This window comes from Bidens hawaiensis, unplaced genomic scaffold (genome assembly GCF_021521415.1).
Source record: "Bidens hawaiensis isolate Kalapana, Puna unplaced genomic scaffold, B.hawaiensis_p1.1 tig00016131_1, whole genome shotgun sequence".
Lineage (NCBI taxonomy): Eukaryota > Viridiplantae > Streptophyta > Magnoliopsida > Asterales > Asteraceae > Bidens > Bidens hawaiensis.
This window is the reverse complement of record NW_027492470.1, coordinates 128,983-153,923: the sequence shown is the minus strand read 5'-3', so window position 1 is coordinate 153,923 and position 24,941 is coordinate 128,983. Positions and strand designations below refer to the sequence as shown.

At 33.2% G+C, this 24,941-nt stretch overlaps 1 protein-coding gene across 1 annotated transcript; it reads left to right on the top strand.

Moving 5' to 3' along the window:
• The first annotated feature begins 909 nt into the window (after positions 1-909).
• Positions 910-3,750, top strand: LOC143550724 (uncharacterized). Its single transcript, XM_077041324.1, has 7 exons — positions 910-935; positions 1,551-1,835; positions 1,925-1,983; positions 2,076-2,112; positions 2,189-2,260; positions 3,165-3,489; positions 3,583-3,750. Coding segments are annotated over exons 1-7 (948 nt in total). The 5' UTR covers positions 910-933.
• Positions 3,751-24,941: the final 21,191 nt, after the last annotated feature.

Genomic DNA, 24,941 nt, shown 5'->3' with positions numbered 1-24,941 from the left:
TTAAATAGTTACATTTTAAACCTTGAACTTTAATTATTTACATTTCTCAACATTTATTTTGTTTAAAGACCTTCAAGATAACCTTTCTAAATTCAAGACTTCTTTTCTTTTTAGGCATTGTGCGTTAAACTCGTCGTTCTGACAAATCTCCAAATTATCATCTTTCAAGTTTACTACTTGAAGGTGAGTACTTCATACCCCATTTTCCATATATTATTTTGGGGGTGACATTTCATACTTATTCAACAAAATGCTTTATATTTGAATCTTAAACCACAAACGTAGTTGTATACTTTACCTAAATAATTGCTCGATTTGGTGTTCTATGCTTATATGCCTATGTGTTGATTGCTTTTGGTTGGTGGAACTATAAAATCCTAGACTATTTGGCATCCCCTTATAGCAAGGTGTCGTTAACGTAATGCAATTAACGATAACTATAAAATCCTAGACTATTTGGCATCCCCTTATAGCTAGGTGTCGCTAATGTGTTTAGCGATATCTATTTATCCAAATTACCACTTTTATTTATCGTTTTGTATGCAAGTTTTGTGGTTATCTTTATAATATACTAATATGATTAAACTTATGAATTGCTCACCAACCTTTGTGTTGACAAACTTTATTTTATGAAATGTTGCAGGTTTGCATCTTGGTTGATTTATGATTGTGAAGAAAACAACATCAAAGACCTTAGGATATTAGTAAAAATGAACAATATCAAATTTGCCATATTTTGTGATATCTTGTTTATGGTTATTTTATGGATAATTGTTATGTGACATTTTCGATGTTGTGAAATGAAATGAGTTTATTAAATACTGTCACTTTAATTAGTGTCATGTGCTTATGGACAATCGTTACACCTCGGCATGTTCCGCCGCCTTTGGTCGGGGTGTGACAATTTTGCTTATTGTTTTCACGTGTGCTTCAATGTGAGTGTTTTAACTGTGATCTTGAAACATTATCTTGTGTTATTATGGATCGAAATCAGGCCTACAAGCAATGGAACGTTTAGTTAACCGTTCGTCAAGAAGTTTGTTTAATTAATAAACAATGTTTTTTGTTCATTTAGTTAAACAAAACAAACATGGACACATGTCTCGTTCGTTCATTTATTTTTTGGCCCATTACAACATAATCTAGTTTAAATAACTTTTAGGACCAACACTTGTTATTCAAGTTTACTTTTAATTGGTTTTAGTTCAACCATGTTCGTTCATCTATGTTCAGTTACGTTCGCTTGTCTAAATTCGTGAACCGTTCGATTATATTGTTAATGAATGAACGCATTTATTTTCTTAATCACGAATAAGAAAACCCCGTTAGTATAATTTGTTCATGTGGGATTGTTTGTTCAGTTAAAGTTAAACGAAAGAACACGAACATGCTCCGTTTGTGTTTGTTCGGTTCGTTTACAGGCCTAAATTCATATCAGTAGTAATGTCTCTATATTCTTCTCAAAAATGGCATTTTTTCGACTTACCTTTAATTTTCTTGAATAATTAAAATGTGTCAAACCTCAAAAATGTGATTATCTGGATTTACAGGATCGGTTGCATACTTTTTACAGTGGGACAAGATGAGTTTCATGGCGAAGGGGTCAACACATTGACTTATGTTGTAAACCAATCAGATTACACGGTGCAAACGCTCTTAAACATCACGAGCTATTTGTCACTTGCGAAAACGGTTAATGTGGCACATGTTTTTCTTCCTTCAGATGTGAAAGATGATATTGACCGGTTGACAGTAGACTTAAACAATGCTGCTGATACATTGAGGCAGAAAACACAACAAAATTCTCAAAAAATAAGATTTGTTTTTGATACAGTGTATGATTCAAGATTTATTTGACTGTTGTTATTTTAGTTGAAATATTTGAGTTCAAGATTCATTTACTTTCTGTTGTTATATGCTTCAGATGGTTATCAATGATTGTTATTGCCATAGTGATGCTTCTTGATTCACCTTTAGGCCTATGTGAGTATTCATAGAAACGCGCTTTTGATTCTTCTTTTTTTTTGTATCATTTGATATTACGATTTTTATTACATTCACTTGTTTTACTGCAGTTTTGTCCATCCTTGGTCACAAGAACACAATTTACATGTAAAGTTTCTTGCTTTTCATTTTCTAGGACTTTGAACTTTTGATTGTATCTTAGTTATTGGTTATTTTTATGCAGATTCATTACCAGTGGATGGTTACTTGTGGTGGTTACGTTTATTCTGTGTGGCGTTTTTGTTATCATCAATAAGTAAGTTAATTTTATTGATTTCAAGCTTAATTTTAAAATATAATTTATTATAAATCTTTTTACCTGTTAGGGTGTTATAATATTATGGCTAAAGTAGTATTGTTGATTTGAATGCATAATGTATGTTAGATATTTTACAAATAGTTGAAATAGATTTTATAAACTTTTAGATTTCATGGGATGGAGGGAGTACAGATTATGAAACAGGAAAATTCCCAAACTAACCATTTTGACCAATAAGTTTGACAAAATAGTTACGACTCTTTTATTTTACAAAAGGATCAGTTGACTTTTGTGTTTTTAGTTAAGAAGTGTTTCAGCCAACTTGAAACTTTCACATGGCACACCTTGTTGTGTCAGCGCAGCGCAACAGATTTGACCTGGTGCAACAGGTTTTCATTTGGCGCAGGAGAATGGATCCACCGTGCCAGATGGAAATCTGTTGTGCCAAGGAACATTTGTCAAGCACCGGTTGAACAGGGATTTTTTTAAAGTCGAGGTTATTTTGTCAAACTCGTTGGTTAAGTTGCGGTTTACCTGGTCCCACTGGTTGGTTAGCAAGGTATTGGTGGGGCCCACCTCTTTTCACTAGCGGGTTCTCATTATCACCAAAAAAAAGAAGCTAGCTTCCCTTGAAAAGAAAAGTAACTAGTTTGACTTAGAGTTCAAACCGACTATTTTAACTTTAAAATATGTAACAAAATCCTTCTTTTTCAAGAAAATCTTGGATTATATCTAATCAACAATAAACTCCTTTTTTGGTATTTGAAACAAAATTCATATGGTATTAGTCATTGACATCTAATAACTACTCAATTTTTGAATGGCAAAAGTCAACCATACCCAATGATAATAAATGAATCTTGAAACATGAAACTAGTGAACTAATGTGTTTTTTTATTAGTGCAATAGCTGATACTTGTATGGCCATGGGACAATGGGTAGATAATCAACAAGCCGAAACCGCAATTAGCAGCATTCTTCCATGTGTTGACCAACAAACCACTAATGCCACTTTGTACAAGAGCAAATTAGTGGTTAATGATATCGCCAATATCATAAACGGTTTCATAGGTTCGTTTGCAAATTCAAATGCACCTCCTGGTTGGAACGCTAATTATTACAACCAGTCGGGCCCGCTGGTGCCTTACGTTTGTTATCCGTACAACTGTCAGTTGCAAGAGCTGGAGTGCCCTGACCACTTGGTTTCAATGGCAAACGCTTCTTCGGTATGACGTGATTTGACTAAGCTTATATAGTTAAGTATGCCGTAATATAACAATGCACATCAAAAGTAGTTTTTAACAATGGTCAATCTCCAGGTCTGGCAGAAGTACACTTGCAGCGTCTCAGAATTAGGATTCTGCACAAGCACCGGAAGACTGACACCGGACATGTATCAACAACTAGTCGGTGCCGTTAATATAAGTTATGGTCTTCAACACTATACTCAGCCTCCAAAACTGCAATTTTGTACGCCAAACGTTTAGAATAATAACGTCGGACCATTGTCCGCTGTTAAAAGATCATGTTAGAAAGGTGAATGCAGGTTTGGGTCTTGTATCGGTAGGGGTCATGCTGAGTCTTGCATTGTGGGTTGTATATGCAAACCGGCCTCAAAGTGTTTGCGAAGATTTCATCAAGGTTTAAAGGTGATATTGTTGTTGATGTGTCATGTCATTGAACAATAACCAGGTTTAGTGCACGTGTTGGAAAAGTGGTTTTGGAAGCTCAAGTAAAATGTGTGTTGTGTTGGCTCAAAATGCAAAGGCTTATCTAGCGTATGCCTCTTTCTACTCGTCATACCCCACTCCCAAAAATATTAAATCAAAACTTGTCATATTTCCTTCTTTAAAAACTAGTTTTTTAAAATGGCTTTTTATAAAGTCTTAGGACACATTATTTAAAAAAAAAGTTTTTATGAATTAAATAAAAAACGCTTTTTAATAAGAAAAAAAATGTTTCTCTAAAAATTTTAAAAAGCATTTCTCATACATGTATTTTCATTGTTTATAAAACGTATTACATTTTCGCAAAGACAAAAAAGAAAAGATTTTGTATTTTCTTTCTTGTCATTCTCACTTACCCCAATGAAAACAAATGAAATCAGTTTGACTTTTAATTATTAGGTACGGGTATTTGAGATTAATCTTTTTTATATCATTTTTTGTATTAATTAACAAATTATAAGAAAAATGTTTTTAAGAAAATGTAAATTGATTCTGAAAGTTTATTTGAAAAAAAATAAAAGACGCTCTAATAATGTTTCAAGCAATTATAGGAAAATAAGAAAAAAAGGCTATTTTATAAAATGAAAAAGGTTTTAAAAAAAGTTCTTAAAAAATCGCTTGTTAAAATCTATAATATATATAAACGAAACCACTAAAATCCTACGTGTCGCGATGTGGTCGCTCCCTCCTTTTATGGAAGCCATCAGATTGCTTAATTTTTAAATGGAGGCCTCTAATTGATTTAACCCAAATTCATGGTTATGGATCTTACTAAAACCAGATAGCTCTTAAACGGGTTATAACATCTTATTAAATTAAAAATTAATCTTACCAATTATTTGATATGAAAATCTTATAAAATAAGGATATAGATATCCAACTTAAAAAGAAAAAGATATTATTTTTAATTAATAAACAATTTTATAGTAAAAAACATAAGCGGGTCATAGGTCACCAAATCTAGATTGCTTTTAAACGGGTTATAACATATCACTTATTTATGAAACCATTTCATTATCAAACCCTAAGTATATTATTAACTTTCTTACAATAAAAAAAATTAAAATTCAAAAATAAATATTAAAAAACGAAAAATGTAAAACAACCATTTTCTCAAGCTATCAGATTGCTTTATTTGTAAATAAAGGTTTCTCACGCATTTGACCCGAATTCACGGGTAAAGGTCTCACCAAATCCAGATAGCCATTAAATGGGCTATAACATCTCATTATATTAAAAATTAATCTCATAAAATATTTGATATGAAAATCCTATAAAATAGGGATATACTAAAAATTAATATCCTATTTTATTTAAAAAAAGATATTATTTATAATTAAGAAACAATTTTTTAATAAAGAAAATAAACGGGTAATAGGTATCACCAAACCCAGATAGCTTTTAAACCAGATTATAACATATAATTTATTTGTGAAATCATTTTATCATCAAACCTCAAGTATATTAATTATTAACTTTTTTACAATAAATAAAATTAAATTCCAAATATACATATATAAATATTAAAAACGAATAATGCAAAACAACCCCCGCAATACGAGGGATAAAATCTAGTTAATAATAAAAGACATAATAATGTGATAAACAATAAAATACTACAATAAGAATTCCTTAGTAAAAATAAAGGAAAATAAGGTATGTTTAACAAACACCCGGTTATAGAATTTAAGTGAATAAAAGTTGAAAATATAATCATAATTACCTTGTTTTATGAAAAAAGTAAAATAAATAAATAAATCTTATCTTTTCTTATCTATATAATATATATATATAAACGAAAACCCTAAAATCCTATGTGTCGCGATGTGGTCGCTCCCTCCTTTTATGGAAGCCACCAGATTGCTTGATTTTTAAATGGAGGCCTCTCATTGATTTAACCCAAATTCATGGGTATAGGTCTTACCAAAACCAAATAGCTCTTAAACGGGTTATAACATCTCATTAAATTAAAAATTAATCTTACCAATTATTTGATATGAAAATCCTATAAAATAGGGATATACTAAAATTTAATATCTATTTATAATTAATAAACAATTTTATAGTAAAAAACATAAGCAGATCATGGGTCACCAAATCCAGATAGCTTTTAAACGGGTTATAACATATCATTATTAACTTTCTTACAATAAAGAAAATTAAAATCCAAAAACTAAATATTAAAAAACGAAAAATGTAAAACAACCATTTTCTCAAGCCATCCGATTGCTTTATTTGTAAATGAAGACTTCTCAAGCATTTGACCCGAATTCACGGGTAAAGGTCTCACCAAACCCAGATAGCTCTTAAACGGGTTATAACATCTCATTATATTAAAAATTAATCTCATCAAATAGTTTATATGAAAATCCTATAAAATAGGGATATACTAAAAATTAATATTCTATTTTATTTAAAAAAAGATATTATTTATAATTAAGAAACAATTTTATAATAAAGAAAATAAACGGGTAATGGGTATCACCAAACCCAGATAACTTTTAAACAAGATTATAACATATCATTTATTTGTGAAACCATTTTATCATCAAATAACTTTCTTACAATAAATAAAATTAAAATCCAAATATACATATATAAATATTAAAAATAAATAATGTAAAACAACCCCCGTAATACGGGGGATAAAATCTAGTCTTAAATATAAATAAACGAAACCTTTAAAAGCTCTATAGTTGCTTCTTACCTTTTCTCAAATTGCTTTATTTGCAAATTGAGGCTTCTGATGCATTGAACTTCAATTTATGGGTATGGGTCTCACCAAACCCATATAACCCTTAAGCGGGTTATAACATCTCATTAAATTAAAAATTAATCTCACCAGAAACTTGATATGAAAATCCTAAAAAGTTGGGATATACTAAAAATTAATATCCGACTTAAAAAAAAGATATTACTTTTAATTAAGAAACAATTTTATAATGATAAAAATAAGCGGTTTATGCGTCTCATCAAACCCAAATAGCTTTTAAATCGGGTTATAATATCTTATTTATTTGTGAACCCTTTCATCATCAAATCCTAAATATATTATTAACTTCCTTACAATAAATAAAAGATTTATTGGATTGTAATAAAACCAGTTATATGGTATTGGCCAATAATAATCCCTATTCATTTTATCGTCATTGACGGTCCCAAATTTAAACAAGTTAGTTCCCTAATGGTCCCCCGTTAAAAAGGTCTTAACAACGTTATACTTTTTTTCAAATTTCAACTTAATGTTTTAGGGCTTTTGATTAGAAGTATGATATGAGTTGATTGATGTAAAACTTAGTTCGAAACGGTGCTCCAAAATGGCCCAAAAAATGCTTCAATTCGGGATTTTGAACTTACAATTAACAAAAATCAATAAAATTAAAATCTAAAAAAATAAATAAATATTATAAATAAATAATGTAAAGCAACCATGTAATACGGGAGATAAAAACTTGCAGTGTAATAACAAAAGGAGATTAAGCAAAACTAGTTGCAATACGAATCTAATATAAAATGAATAAACAAGCAAAGAACATAAGAATGATTGAGGATGCTTGCTTAATACGAGTACAAAAACTTACAACATGTTTGTCAAATATATTGACTGCCTACTTACAAATCATTTCAATTTATTCGTAAGAACATAAGCACACTAAATGAGAATATATATATATATATATATATATATATAGGAGAAGTAGTTTGAAAACCCTTTTGAGTTGAGAAAACCCGTGAAAACCCTATGTAACATCGTTTTTTTTACATGTAATATATGTTGTTACATTTAATATAAAACATCGAAAACATAAAAAAAATGTTTTGCTATTTTTTTTTACATTTTTTTAGTAATTTTTATATATGTTTTCAGGAGAGAGAAAATGTAAATAAACTTTTACATATTTTATTAACTTTAATTGTGGATTACAAGATTTAATCTTTAATTAAAAACATGTGGTTGAGAATGAGTTTATAGAGTTTTCACAACTCAAGTGGGTTTTTATTCTAACCTAACCCAATATATATATAGGGAGAGGATATATATCTATAATATATATAAAAGAAAACCCTAAAATCCTATGTGTCGCGATGTGGTCGCTCCCCCTTTTATGGAAGCCACCAGATTTCTTAATTTTTAAATGGAGGCTTCTCATTGATTTAACCCAAATTCATGTGTATGGGTCTTACCAAAACCAGATAGCTCTTAAACGGGTTATAACATCTCATTAAATTAAAAATTAATCTTACCAATTATTTAACATGAAAATCCTATAAAATAATAAAATAGGGATATACTAAAATATAATATCCAATTTAAAAAGAAAAAGATATTATTTATAATTAATAAACAATTTTATAGTAAAAAACATAAGCGGGTTATGGGTCACCAAATCCAGATAGCTTTTAAACGGGTTATAACATATCATCTATTTATGAAACCCTTTTATCATCAAACCGTAAGTATATTATTAACTTTCTTACAATAAAGAAAATTAAAATCCAAAAAATAAATATTAAAAAACGAAAAATGTAAAACAATCATTCTCTCAAGCCATCAGATTGCTTTATTTGTAAATGAAGGCTTCTCACGCATTTGATCCGAATTCACGGGTAAAGGTCTCACCAAACCCAGATAGCTCTTAAACGGGTTATAGCATATCATTATATTAAAAAATAATCTCATCAAATATTTATTATGAAAATCCAATAAAATAGGAATATACTAAAAATTAATATCCTATTTTATTTTAAAAAAAGATATAATTTATAATTAAGAAACAATTCTTTAATAAAGAAAATAAACGGGTAATGGGTATCGCCAAACCCAGATAGCTTTTAAACCGGATTATAACATATCATTTATTTGTGAAACCATTTCATCATTAAACCTCAAGTATATTAATTATTAATTTTCTTACAATAAATAAAATTAAAATCCAAATAAACATATATAAATATTAAAAAACGAATAACGTAAGACAACTCCCGTAATACGGGGGATACAATCTAGTATATATATAGGGAGATGATCAAGAGAAAACTCACCTTTAGAGAGAAAACTTAAAAAATCCTAAAGAATTATTTTAATTAAAAATAAAAAAATATTTTCAAAATTCTGTTTTAGCCATTATTTTTATATTTTCTTATATTTCACTCGAAAAAAATAAAAAAAATAAAAAATAAATAAAAAAAGCAAAAAAAACCCGATGTGATGCACATACATATTACTGTGCGATACCGTTGTATTACACATGTGTATTACTATGTATTTTTGAGTTTAATAGTGTTTTATTGCTTATATTCAATATTTGTGTATTGTATATGTGTAGTAGTGTTGTATTATATAGAAAAAAAATAATAATAAAATAAAAGTCGATGTGGTGCACATATGCGTTAATGTTGTATTACATATACGTACTAATGTGTATTCGATGTGTGTATTAGTCTTATATTGCATATATACAATAGTGTGTATCAAATATGTGCAATAGTGTTGTATTTTATGCAATACAAACATTTTTGCATATATGCAATGCACACTATTACACATGTGCACTATACTGACGAGATTACCGACAAGTTTTTTTTTTGACTAATAACAACATATAAGAATAATGGAAAAAAAAAGAAACTTCAAAAAAAGTTAAAAATAGTTTTTTAGGAGTTTTTAAGTTTTCTCTTTAAGAGGAGTTTTCACTAGATCCCACCCATATATATATATATATATATATATATATATATATAGGGTTAAGTTCAATGGAGAAATCATATTAGTGTGAGAAGTGCGAGAAATGAATCTGAACCATTGATTAGATATAATCAATGATATAGATTAAAAATGGCATAAGTGTAATTTCTAACACAATATTATAGAATGTTTTAAATAAAAAGGGTAGAATAGACTTTTGGATGAAACCTCCTTCAATTCTAACTTACATAAGGAACATCGTTTCCCCTTTTCATGCCCTAAACAACTCTCATCATCAGACACTATAAAATTCAAGATCAGTTCCAATCTATAATCGATTTCCAGAACGATTTCCGCCATTGATCTATTTATAGAATGATTTACATGTCGATTTCTTGAATCCCCAATCTCGAATCTACTTATCTATTATGTATACTAAGGTTAGTATTGTGTATCTGTTTCTTCTTTCTAAATGCTCGGTATACCTCTGTTTTAGATTTAAGAAACAAAGATCATAATCTGAACATCAACTCCGTTGTTGAATTTATATATATTGATTTGGGCAAACTGAGATTTCTTGGTGGAAAAATTCTTGGATTCTCATCTAAACTTAAACTATTTAATGTAAATATTAATGGTACTGGTTTCTTTGATTTCAGTTATGAAATGTTTGATTTTTGTCTGAGTTTAGTTTTTTTATTAATAGTATAAACCTGCACCACTGTTTGGTTAGTGGAATGATATGTATCTGTTTTGTGTAGGTTGTTTACACATGTAGGATTGTATGCAAATTATGTAGGTTTTGTAAGATATTAAGATTCAAATGAAGGATTACTGTGTCAAAATAAGAGATTAGTAGGCTAGGTTGATCCATTTTGGTTATGTTGTTTTTCAATCAGGCTCTTAATCTTTTGACATTAGTTGGTTAAGTATACCATATAGATGTATGCATATTATGATATTTGTAGCCTGGTTAGTGTAACAATATGCGTGTAGGATTTATCTACAAATTATGTGGATGTTAAAGTGAGTCCAAATAATGTTATGCCAATGTTGTGTAAGATTATGTTATGTATATTCATAGGCTGTGTAGGTGTTAAATTAAGTCCAAATAATGTTATGTGTAGGTTGTGTAAGATTATGTTATGTAATTGTTTAGGATGTGTAGGTGTTAACTTGATTCCAAATAATGTTATGTGTGGGTCGTGTAAGATTATGTTATGTATGAGTGTAGGCTGTGTAGGTATTAAATTGAGTCCAAGTAATGTTATATGTAGTTGTGTAGGTGTTAAATTGAGTTCAAATAATAATTTGTAAGATTATGTTATGTAATTGTATACGTTGTGTAGGTCTGTCAAAGTATGTCCTACACTTCATATTAGCTGATATTTTTTTGAAACTGCAGATGCGCTTGTAAGTGCCATTAGGATGTTAAGGCTGCTTGACTTTGATGGTGCTTGATAATGTTGTTATGGTGAAAGATAAAGCTAGCAACCTTCATAAAAGACCAAAAAATGAGGAAGACGCCACTCTAAATATAAGGACATGATCGTCAACCCGCTCTTTGTATTATCATTTGTTCCTGGATATGGATAAATTTCATGATGCATGTTGCATAGTTGATTATCGAGTTTTATTTTGTGTTGATAACATATATAATGGTTTGGTCAAATGTGTAGGATTGTTCATTGATTTTGGCCTGTTTATAATATTTGGTTGTCGAGCTGTAGGTTTTGTTGTAAGTATGTTTCAGTTTGGACAATATGTGTGCATATAAAACGTATAATTTGAAAAAAAACTCAAATAAATGTGATTTTATAAGAAAAAATTGTGTTGCCTGTGTATGTTGGTTAGTATAGGGATCTGGATGTATATATGTGAGTACTCTAGTATCAACAAAATCTATTGTACAAAATACAAGAAAAGGTTTAGATGTAGGTTATTTATTTTTATTTTTTTTGCAACAAGTCAACTAGGAAGGGAAAAAATGGATACAATATTCAAAAAGATCAATTAAAGAAAATTAATTTGTAACTTTCCCTTTACGATTATTAGTTAATAGTTACGAAACATAAAAAATATATACTTTTACTAATATACCCCTATTATTAAAATAAGTCATAATTCAAAAGATAAATTATGATTGGTTGGATTCATTTATCACATTTCTTACACTAATATTATTTCTCCATTGAACCATCCCATATATATATATATATATATATATATATATATATATAGGATTAAGTTCATTTCAGAAGTGATTCTTATAGCGAGAAGTGCAAGAAGTGATCTCAACCATTAGATTATTAATCAATGGTTGAAATATTATTGCATTTATTATAATAAATAAAATTTGAAAGACATTAAAATAAATATGAAAAGGTTAGTTTAGATGGAATAAAATAATTAATTATTTAATTTATCTCATCTATCCTTAAATAAATGCTCAAAGCATAACTATCCAAAAGTTATGATTTGTAAGTTACAATTTATTTATTTCATTATATGTTAATGTAAGATCTAATTTTGTTCTTTTTTCATCAATAAACAACTTTTAATTTATAAGATTTAAGCAAAATAGTATCTTCATCATTGATTACTCTTTTGAAAAAAAAAATTGAATATTTGTAAGACGGAAAAAAAATGTGTACGGAGAAATTGAAAATGTGTAGGAAAAAAAATAAGATGTGTATTAGAAAATTAAAGATGTGTAGGAAAAATTTGAAGATGTGTAGGAAGAAATTAAATGTGTATAGGAAAAAATTGAAGATGTGTAGGACGAAAAAAAAGTGTACGACGAATGTAGATGTGTAGGAAAAAAATATGTGTAGCAAAAAAATTAAGATGTGTATGATAAAATTAATGTTGTGTAGGAAGAAATTGAATATGCATAGGAACAATTGAAGATAATGTGGTTGTGTAGGAAAAAAATATGTTGTGTATGAGAAAATAAAATGTGTGTATGAAAAAAATTAAGATGTGTATGAGAAAATTAATGATGTGTAGGAAGAAATTGAATATGCGTATGAAACAATTGAAGATGTGTAGGATGAAAAACATAGGTACGAAGAAATTGAAAATATGTAGGGAAAAAAATTAAGACGTGTATGAAAAAATTAAAGATATGTATGAAAATTTTGAAGAGGTGTAGGAAAAAATTATAGTTGTGTATGGTGAACTTAAGAGATAGGGTAAAAAAGATAAATTTATTTTATTATAGATTTATTGATTTTTTAAATCTTTTAGTTATTGTGATTAGATTAATATATTAGTTAGAAATGTAACTCATGTGGTTTAATTATATATATTAATTAGAGAGAGAATACATTTATATTACTTTAATACCCTTTTCATATATTTTTAATGATGAAAGATTGGAAATTAGATGAGTGGCCCAGATTGACTTCTCGCACTTCTCACTGTAACTTGACTTCTTGCAAGATCCATCCCCTATATATATATATATATATATATGTATATATATACAAATTTGGAAGGAGTTTGGCTTTTTAAAGGTTGTTCTTCTAGCTGTAGTTATTGTATCATTTTGACACCTTCTTTCAAACTATGTATCCCTACTTTATTATACGTGTGTGTTTTAAGTTCCAGTCCTCGATTACTCCCCGCCTCGGCCGAGTACTCCTTAGGTATTTTCTGAGTAATCCCCGACTACTCCCGAGTACTCGCAACTCTCCGGTCGACCGCCTAGGACCGCCTAACGACTTTTACAACATTTAACCCTCCACGTATCTTTACTTTTAAGTTTACACATTGTGTGATGAAAGGAGCTGGCACTTCCCCCACCCACCACTTTATTACTCACATATTTGTTAGGATTAGTGAAGGCCTTTGGGTCGGGTTCGTTGGTTGATGATTAGAAGACAAAAGGGGGGCGACCCATTTAATTATGGAGGATGGCCCATTGAAGTTTTTTTGGTCCCTACTCTATTAAACCTAATTGTTATCTATATATACCTAGTCATGTATTGTAGTCTTTTGTACTGTGCTTAATAAAAATACCCTAGTTGCAGCCCGTGGACGTAGGTCGCCTTGACCGAACCACGTAAAAATATCGTGTCTCTTATTTACTGCTTTCTTTTGTGCGTGTGTGTTTGTGTTTCCGCTGTGTACCAACTCTGTCTAATACCTAACAAATGGTATCAGAGCTGAAGGTTCGTTACATACACTGTTGCACGAAGACGAGAGAGCATATTTATTTCTGGTTCGTAAATTTGTTTCTTCATAAACTCTTAGAAATTTCTTTTCTTGGTGTGACACAATATTCAAGGAGGGGTGGTTAATTTGCTAGTCAAAGGGATTTTTTTAGGGTATTTTGTTGTGATCTGATCTGCAAGCAAAACAAAAGTCACATAAAAACAAAATAGGGTTTTGTTTTTTTTGGTTTGTGGCTTGTGCATGTGTGAACGCAAACAGAGGGAAAGAAAGTTTTTTTTGTTCAACTATTAGGGGTTTAACAACCCTTGAAGTAGCCGCCTGTTAGAAAAAATTGTGCCGTCGTCACCGGATTTCGCCGCCGCTGTTAACAAGATACCGCATGTTCAGTCGTGTTTTGCGACTGTAATCAAAGAGAGAAGTAGTGCCGGTTGCTTCTTGTTGTCCGACTAAAATTGAAAAGGTTGGGCGTTCAAGATTCGGTTTGTTGTTCGGGTTTGCTTTGATTGTGTTATACGGGTATTTGTTGACAGGAGTTTCGGGTTAGAGTTTTGTTTATTGGTTTTTTCTTCTGTTTTCTCGTTTGCGATGTCTGAAGATGGGAAGGTTCGAATCAACAAGTTTAATGGGACTGATTTTACATGTTGGAAAATGCAAATAGAGGCGTTACTTGGGGAACATGATTTGGATATGGTTTGGAGGAAAAGCCGGATAATATGGATAAAGTTGAAGAAGCAATTTGGAACTCAAAGGACAAGAAGGCTAGAGGTAAAATTGCATTGGCTTTGACGAGGGTCGCTGCTTTTAATATCATGAAAGAAACCACGGCTCGTGGTATGATGACGGCTCTATCAAATATGTATGAAAAAACCGTCTGCAGCCAATAAGGTGTTCTTAATGAGGGAATTGTTTATGACAAGGATGCACAAGGGAAGTTCAGTCACGGGTCACATTAATGATTTCAACTCGATTATGTCCAGGTTAGCTTCTGTGGGCATGAAGTTGGATAATGAGACTCGAGCTATTATATTGTTATCTTCTTTGCCTGAGAGTTGGTCTAGAACAGTAACAGCCATTACTAGTTTTGCGGGGGCCGATGGTTTGGCATTTGAGGGGGTCCGAGACCATTGTGTTGGGTGAAGACGTTCGCTGGAAAAGCACGAGCAGCAGATCATCTTCTGAAATGTTTTATGCAGGTAGGGGAAGGAAAAATAATAGGAGCAGTGGGAGTCGGGGGAGGAGTTCATCTAGAACTCGGAAGAATGTGAAGTGCTGGAGGTGTAATGAAGTTGGACATGTTAAAAGTGATTGTCCAAATAGATTACAGGGAAAGTCTGCTGAGGTGAACACTGCTGAACAGGTCAATGAAGGTGTCAGTGATGACGAGGTATTATTCTGTAGTGTTGATAGCATGGTGGACTCTTGGGTCATGGATTTCAGATCTTCGTTTCACTCTATGCACAGTGGGGAGACGATGGTGAATCTAAAGGTTGGTAACTTTGGGAAGGTATGTATTGCTAATGGTGATGTTCTTAATGTTACGGGCATGGGGGACGTTAATTTGGTAACTCCATTGGGAACTGTTTGGAACTTGAAGAATGCTAGGGTTATTCCATCGTTGAAGAGAAGGCTTATCTCTGTTAGTCAACTGGATGAACTAGGCATGGCAGTAAAGTTCGGTGGAGGTAAATGGAAAGTAACTAAAGGTAGTCTGGTTATTGCTCATGAAAACAGGTGTGGTTCATTATACATGGTGGAAGTGCCTATTGAGGGAAATATGACCGTCCCTCAAAACAAAGTCGGGTTCGCTGAGTCGAAGGGGCAAAATAAGGTTCAATTTGCAAGAGTGGAACCTTGTGCCAAGGTTATTCAAGCTAAGCGAGGTTGGAGGTCTAAACAGGTAAGGGTTTGGTGACAGTGGGAGCGTGGGTTGTGTTCCGGGAATAGTTACAAAACAACGTTGGGTTTTGAAGACCGTTATTCCGATTGATAAAATCTCTCCTAAGGAACTCTTGCAGAAAGAGGAGAGTGATAATGGTTCTCGGGTTATCTCTAGAACTGGAGGATCGTGCGTATCAGTTAAGATAGAGGACGGATCAGTTTTGGTTGATGAGTTGGAGCTCGGTGAAGCGTCAACTGGCCCTTTTGGTACTTGATGTTGTAGGGGTTGCTGCAACTAGGGAGTAAGTCTTAGCTTGTTTATGGGAACTGGAAGCTTGGAAGACTTGGTAATAAATATTACGATATTACTGACGACCGGGTTGCTTTGTACTTGAATGGCGGGCTGGAGTTTATCACAAGGCCTTCAAGTGGGAGATTGTTAGGATTAGTGAAGGCCTTTGGGCCGAGTTCGTTGGTTGACGATTAGAAGACAAAAGGGGGGCGGCCCATTTAATTATGGAGGATGGCCCATTGGAGTTTTCTTGGTCCCCACTCTATTAAACCTAATTGTTATATATATATATATATATCTAGTCATGTATTGTAGTCTTTTGTACCGTGCTTAATAAAAATACCCTATTTGCAGTCTGTGGACGTAGGTCGTCTTGACCGAACCACGTAAAAAACTCGTATCTCTTATTTACTGCTTTCGTTTGTGCGTGTGTGTTTGTTTTTTCGCTGCGTACCGACTCTGTTTAATACTTAACAATCTTTTTTTTCTCGAAAAGGAAACACAGTTGGGTAGAAGCTAGCTATTGTGGATGACGACGGTGCTGGGGGACAACAGTCGGTCAATGACCAATCACTAGTGGTTGTTTAATTGAAGGTACGTGTTGTTTCCTTTTGATTTTACCTTTCCGACAATCTTCTGACTCTCGATGTTAAGTACCAAACTTATAAGCTAGAAAATAGATGAGAAGACCAGAAGAACATTAGAGAGGATTTAGACTAATTCATATTTTTCATTCATAATTAACACTGAAATCAAAATTCCTTGTTATAGGCAAATACATAACCAAAATAATAAATAAGTCAAACCACTAACGCATTAGTTTGACCCACTAATTACTAGCATAACCCCACAACTTTAACCCACTAATTACTAGCATTAACCCACTAGTTTGACCTTAATAATAATAATAATATAGTTTAATAATAATAATAATATTGTTTAATAATAATAATGACATGGGAATATAACACATAACACTCGATTATGTTTTGAGTTTTGACAGTTACTGAGCAGGAAGCTTCGGTGGTGATCTTCTTTTTGTCACGGCATTACTCAAAAACACTATTATTAACTATTATCACATTTGCATCATTATCTAAGCACAACTGGAAACTAACACCTGTAACAACCATTTTCATCAATCCACCAATCTTAGAAATAGCAGAGCATTGGTTCGGATCAAAAATATAGGGACAACTGATGTATTATTCAATGAAGATGTGACCGAGATGATGAACACAAGCTGCAAAGACATGGCTGTCACCACATGGAAACACGGACCCAAAAACTATCACAACAAATGATTTCACATATAGGGGTACCAAAGTACCTCGACCTAACACTGAAAAAAACCTTCTTTTGTTTAATAAAGGGTCCTGCTAGGGACACTGACGGGTGGATTGTAGAGCCACCCTTAAGTGTCGTAATTCGAGTTAAAACGTGTGCGTTTATGTATAAATTCAAGGATTTGGATTACTACACTATGTTGTGTAATGCAGGTACAAATGAGGAGAAAAGGTTGCTCGAGTGTGTTTAGATGAAAAGGAACAAGAGAGTCAATGCGGGAAGTCAACAGCCAAGAATTGATAAAGAAAAATGGAATTTTGAACTGGGTTTACCATAGCTTACGCTAGCCATCGTAAGCTACGCTAGGGGTTTGCCGTAAAAAGCCACCGTAAACAGACACTTTCCACCGTAGGAACTTCAGGGCTACCGTAGCTTACGGTAGCCACCATAGCTTACTGTAGCCTTAGCATTTTGATGTCAGTTATAACTCGAAAAATGGGTTTTAAAGGACTTTTGGGTTCCATTCTTGGGGATTCCGAACTAGACAATTTGTGTGGGTGATTTTGGTGCCTTGGAACACTATTTTGGGTGTTTCTAATTGAAGATTAACGTCATAATCTTTGATTGAATTGGATTAAACATTGGATTGATGAAACCAATCATGTGTGGCTAAACCCTTTTGTGTTTCTCTTGGATGTAAGGTTATTCACAATACATTTATGTTTATTGTTCTTGAATTTGGATTGGTTATCTAATTGTTGAGGTTAGTATAACTATGATGTTTGTTTGATTGTTTGTAATTTGTCCATATCGTTTTAAACCTAGTTTCGTTCTATACGTTCTTGATGTCGTTGACAATTGAGATTTAGTAGAAGGAATTAGGGTTAAGACTATATTGATTGATTATCAAGTAACGACCTCGCGTTCTAGGAATCCGAGTATTTAGTTCTTGATTAATCACAAACAATTCCACTTACACAAAATCAAGATATTATGATTTATCCATTGAACTTTAATAAAAGTGTTGAGTAATAACCCGAATTCCAAGAGGAATACTTGCTTAAGCAATTGTTTACAACTTTCGTTTAGTATATTTAGTTTATAAAATCAAATCAAAAACCAACTTGAAAATTAGTTTCTGTCATTTACATTTATATTAGCTTAATTGTTAAACTACTTCTTAACACATATTCCACAACTCTCTGTGTTCGATACCCATTTGCCACTATCTATTTAGTTGTAATTGGTTTATTTTTGCGCGAGTCTTCGACCTCGTGTCAGACACCAACCAAACCAACTAATACGTCGCGTATAGGGCTATACGCGGCGTATTAGGGTACGGTTTCACATCATAGGCTGGCTCGGCTATCATAGGTTTGTCGTATTTTAGACCTATACGCCGCTTATAGTCCTATACGCGGAGTATTAGGTTTTGTATATTATTTGAGCCCGGCTCCCTCCCCTCCCTCTCCATCCTTTACTTATCTTTTCCTCTTTTTTTTTTTTTACCTCACCTTCACCCTCTTCATTCAACCAAAAACAACAACCAATTATTTTCGGAGTCGGACGAGGAGGAGCCCGGATGAGCCCAGATACGCCGCTAACGGTCAGTCGGACTTAAACCAGATTTCGTTTTATCTTTATTTAGTACATGTTAGGACATAGTTGTACATGTTAGGACAGAGATTTGGTGACAGGTTTAGTTTTGTTATGTGACGATTTGAAATTTGTTTAGACACCGACCGTTATACTACACCATGCCTACCATATAGACACCAAGGTAACCCTAGTTCACCGGGCCTCACAAACTCAAAATAGGTTTCCCGTACTGTTAAAATATGAATATTAATATTATTATTGTTGTTAAATTGTTACTGTTAATAAAATAAATTTTGTTATTGTGTTTATTAAAATATTATTATTATTAAAATAATATTATTCTAAACATATAATTATTAGTATTAAAATATGATTATTATTAGGTACATGATGTAATTTAGAGTTTCAGATGCGGGTGTCAGGTGCCGACAAAAGAAAGAGGTACGTTCTTAGATTGCATTGTATGTTTTTAATGTAATATAATATAATATAATATAATATATTATTATAATATATTATATTATATTATATTATATTATATTATATTATATTATATTATATTATATTATATTATATTATATTATATTATATTATATTATATTATGTCAAACGGGTGCTGGTTATGTTAGTGGGTTTTTCTAGAAAAGCAAACCAGTTTTGTCTTATTATTTTTTTTTTCCTTTTTTTTTCTTTTATTTCTTTTCTTTTGTTATTATTAATGTTATTTATGATTATTATTATTAATACTATTTATTTATCAATAATAATTATTATTCGAAATTTGAAAAAGGGTGTTCAACTACATGACTTATTTGGGAAAATTGACAGTGCGAAACGGACTTTCAATTTATTGGCTGGTTTCGTAATGGGCATCTTGAATCAGTTACAAGGGCTTACTTGGGAAAACTGGCATTTCCAAACGAACTTTCAATTTCTTGGCTGCTTTCATTATTGACATCTCAAATCTGGTTCTTCGATTTCTTCAAACTCCAACTGTCTTGACCGTTGGCCACCACCGGCAACCGTAGTTGTGTTTACTCAAACACATATCTGTCATCACTAAGTGTAGGCTTAGGCTTATTATTATTTTTATGTTTAGTTGGAGGTATTCTAAGTTGATCAGCTTGCGTATATTAAAGAATTAACGGCTTATATGTATACATACATATAGGCAGTAGATGTGCGATATAAGAATTCATTGCTCCGACATAACTAGCACCAGATAGAGATTTTAGTTTGATGAGTTTGAATCTCTCGGATCTGCGATATCCGCTAACGGGAGCCCATACTTTAGAGAGAGGAGTAGAATTCGGTCATTGCTCCAACATAACGAGCACCGGATTGAGATATTAGTTCGGACTTACTTGAACCGGTTGGCACTGACGTAGGCTGTCGTGATCTACTCAAAAACAATTAATTAAGGACTTAAATACCTATAACTAGTACGGGTAAGTAAGGTCGTCTCCACAAGGACTCAAGGAAAGTGCTAATTTAATATGACTAAATTAATTAATTAACTAAGGCGGACAGGCAATGTCAAGCAGTTTGTAGAAAAAGATTAATTAAAACTAAATGATTACTTAAAAAGATTTGTAAACAATATTAATTAAAGAGCATTCATTCTAGGTTCGGGTTATGTGTTTCATACGTCAATCACAGATTCTCTAGTATTTGGTTTTACAATAATTGCTAGTCCTATGGTTTGATTTATGATGACAAGCGATACCCTAACTGAATTGTTGACACAAATGAACCTGGACACCACAATTACCAATTCTATGTCTAGGATAATTAACTCAATGATAAGGTTTGATGATTATAGTTCAAGGACACAAGAGCCTAACCCTAAATGTTGATGAACAACCAAACAAACGTTACACACAAACACAACCTTTAATCAAACAAATAACTAATTAATCAAGACAAATCATATAAATTCAATCAAGCTATAACCATTAAGCATTAGAATTTGATCAAAATAGTACTTCACACAAAACCTTAGCCTAGAACGAACACACGCGATTATCCGAACATCGACATAATCGTTAAAGTACTTATGTTGATGAACATAAGATCTTAGGACAAACCGGAAGCTTTGGAATGATGGAAAATCGCCCTAGAACTCCTCATTTACCTCTGGAGTCGTAATATCCGAAACAGGGTCGAAAAATTGTTTATATAGTGAAAACCCTTACTTTTGCCGACATTGAGCATCTTCGCGTATCGCGAAGTTGCATGTCCTGCATCTTCGCGTATCTGACTTCATATTCGAATTCCTCTCGTCGAGAAACATGAAATTCATATTTTATGGATTCCGTAACTCATTTCTAGGCCAAGATATGCCCGTTTTACTAAAACACACTTTCCTGGTAACCCATGTTGTTCAGTTTTCACTTCGGCTTCATGTTTCTCATCCAATCCTCTCCCGAATCCTTCTTAACCCTCAATACATGTTTCCCCATCCTTCCATCTTCTCGAGGCTTGCTTAATCTTCATCTGGATGGCTATGAATTTGCTCGTTTAAGCTCCTTAACTTCTAATGTCCTGAAAACACATAGCAATGCTTGAAGTACCAGTGTTTATTCATTTATTTACCTAAATATATGTAATTAATATATAATAATAACTAACTTTTACCCAACCATCACATCCCCACACTTAACCTTTTTCGTCCCGAAAAAGATTTTGCAATGGAATCAGAATCAGAGATTATTTTCAAAATACTTCATAGATTATCTTAATTAAGCACCAAGAACACAAAAAACCACGATTGCGACCCATGCCTTAATACTTACCTGGAAAAATAAGGTGTGACAGTTTTATTAGTTCATATGATTATAATGGAACCCACACCTTAAATGTAAGGCCCCGAATCCCGGGAATCCTACAGTTGGTAATCACATCCACAATTTCACAAAATTTTAAAACCAAACGATTCTTTGTATTTAAAACCAGTTCAGAGTAAATAACAGCGGAAAAAGTTTAAGTATTTAAAAATCCCAAAACACGGGTACAGGTGTCCAAAATCAATTGTAAATAAAATATCCGTTTTATTTGAAATCCTTGACCAGAAATGCCTTCAACCTCCCGAGTAGCATCCAGCACGTCCAAGCGGTAGCATCCACTTCTTAACTTGCAAGTCAATCTAACATACACACAAAGTCAGCTTGAGCTAAATGAGTTCAAGTTTTCGTAAACGACATTCATTAAAAATTTAAATTCCATGAGTATGGAATGTAGTGGAAAATCATGAGACCATAAAATCATAAATAGCTTTTCTTAACCAAATCATAAGAGAATAAAACATTAAACATCTTTTCACACAGCACGGGCCTCCTCACCCCGGGTCTTCCCCGAGTAATATATTTGACCCAGCCGCGGTTTGACAAAACCGTTAAAATCATGCAACACGAGCCTCCTCACCCCGGGTCATCCCCAAGTAATATATTTGACTCGGTCACAGTTTAATAAAACAAAATCACGTAACACGAGCCTCCTCACCCCGGGTCATCCCCAAGTAATATATTTGACTCGGTCGCGGTTTAACATCCAAACACGTGATACGGGCCTCCTCACCCCGGGTCTTCCCCAAGTAATATATTTGACCCGACCACGGTTCATAGAACGGCGGGCCTCCTCACCCCGGGTCTTCCCCAAGTAATATATTTGACCCAGCCGCGTCATAAACATGCAACACGGGCCTCCTCACCTCGGGTCCTCCCCGAGTAATATATTTGACCCGGTCACAGTTTACCATCACATACACATTCACATACAAATTCACATACACACATACAACCATCTAATTCAAACATTCAACCAAACAATATCATCACATTCAATCCATAATTAATGGATAATATAGGAATTAATACTAGGCCTAATAACAACCTCGAACCTAGACCACAAGTAATATGTATAACCTTAAGGAATATACGACCACAACGAGTCTAAAATATCCTAAGGCTTAGAATATAATTCAAACATAAATGCATAAATGCACAATCACGAATAAAGCCAAGTAATACCATCCAAATAGTTTAGAATGATTAAAATCGGGTAAAATTTGTAATAGGGTGTGTATGCTAGCCCAAAACGTAAAAAGATTAAAAAGGGCATCATGAACTCACCTGGAATCAATCGAACACCTGCAACGAGCTAGGAAATCCCTAAGTGCACAATCACAAGCACGGGCCTATAAATTATACAAAACACGTTACTAAATTAGTCCGTAAGAATACTCTTGCCTAATGGGCCGTTCAAGCCCAACACTTTGGCCAAAGGCCCAACACTTGGCCCAAGGCCCAACAACTTGGCCCAAGGCCCAACACTTGGCCCAAGGCCCAACACTTTGGCCCAAGGCCCAATACTTTAGCCCAAGGCCCAACAACTTGGCCCAAGGCCCAATACTTGGCCCAAGGCCCAACAACTTGGCCCAAGGCCCAAAAACTTGGCCCAAGGCCCAAGGGTGATCAAATCGGGTCGAATGCGCGTGTAATAAACCTTAAAACCATTGGTTAAACGAATCAGCCCCAAATGGACCAAATTCCATTTTAAATCTTTTCATTCATCAAGATTATGTCACCCGAGTTGATAGGGTTGACGGTTCCTTTTTACAACTCTTACTTTACGTTTAAACGAAAATTCGCGCACCGCCGTCTCGATTGACGAAGCACTAACCACAACAGCCCCGAGCATCAAAAAAATAATTTTTCCACAGCCCTTAAACCCCCCCGGGCTGTACAAACCGATTTGGCCGGTCATCCGATCGTTTAACGCATCAAACTCAACAGTTGCCAATCCTACACCCGATAAACCCTAGTTTTCGAACTAAAATCGATTGACCGACCTAAACACCTCCATTGGCCATGGAATTTTAGTATGATGTAAGTCACATACCTAGTAAGATTTTGGTGAAACAAACCCAATCAAAACAGCCCCAGAATTCTCAATTGGACAGCCACCCTACAAGTCTACAACAAGCCGTTTAACGATCAATACGCGATGTATAAGGATGGTTTAAGGTGTAAAAGACTAGCATGGGTGTAGGGCCAACCTTTAATTGAAGATTCACACTTGGAAATGGCTGAGAAAAAAATAAAAACGAAGCTGTAGCGGCTGCTCTTAGTGCCGATCGGAAGTCCTAGAGGGAGGCTAGGGTTTTGATTTTGATTATAATATAAAATGTTACATTCTGGCCCTTCCACTTTATTAAGAGTTGAACTTGCATGAAAAGTTAAGCAAGAAACGTTTACGGGGTGGAAAGGAGCTCTAGGAAGAATGCCGGGTCAAGCCCGAAGGTGTACGCAATCACTACAAGGCTAAATCTTTTATCGGAATTTACAGACGTTACATCAAAGCTCTGAAGCCGCCTTACCATGCTTCATTATAGTTTTACCGAACCATGCCACCCACCCCAACTTGACTTAAACCTTAAGATTAGACGATCAAAATTTTGCACATTTGTACAATTTTTCAAGCCCATATGTAATAGCTAAGACAATCTTGGATATTTTATCGAACTAAAACCCAAACTTAAGTATTAAAGTCTACCAAAATGGCCATTAGATATGATTAAGGTACAATTAGGTAACCAACTAATAAATAGCCCCCACTACATGACATACCCCCGTTATCAAGCAATACCCCGAAGTCCATCACCATACGTGAGTAGGCACGAATTCATCTGTAGGGCTTACATATGACGTGTCCCGTGTGGTCCGTTTCTTACTAGTAATGAGACGCAAGCACTGGGACCCTATATGACTAACAGCATGGATGATCAAGTTAGTAGTGAATTTGTACTTTTAAAGCACTTTTGGTGATCATGTTTATTGACTTATGAATTGGCAGATAAACTGCGGGTTTGCTCTTTTTAAGCTTTTTTTTAATATGAATAAATCCACTTAGGATTTACGCATACCAGATGATAAACTGCATACCGACCCATGGTCTCCGTTTCCCGGGGCATCCCATCAATACAGGATTTAAGGCCATAAAACCATACGCCTATGAAGTGTTAGCCACTTA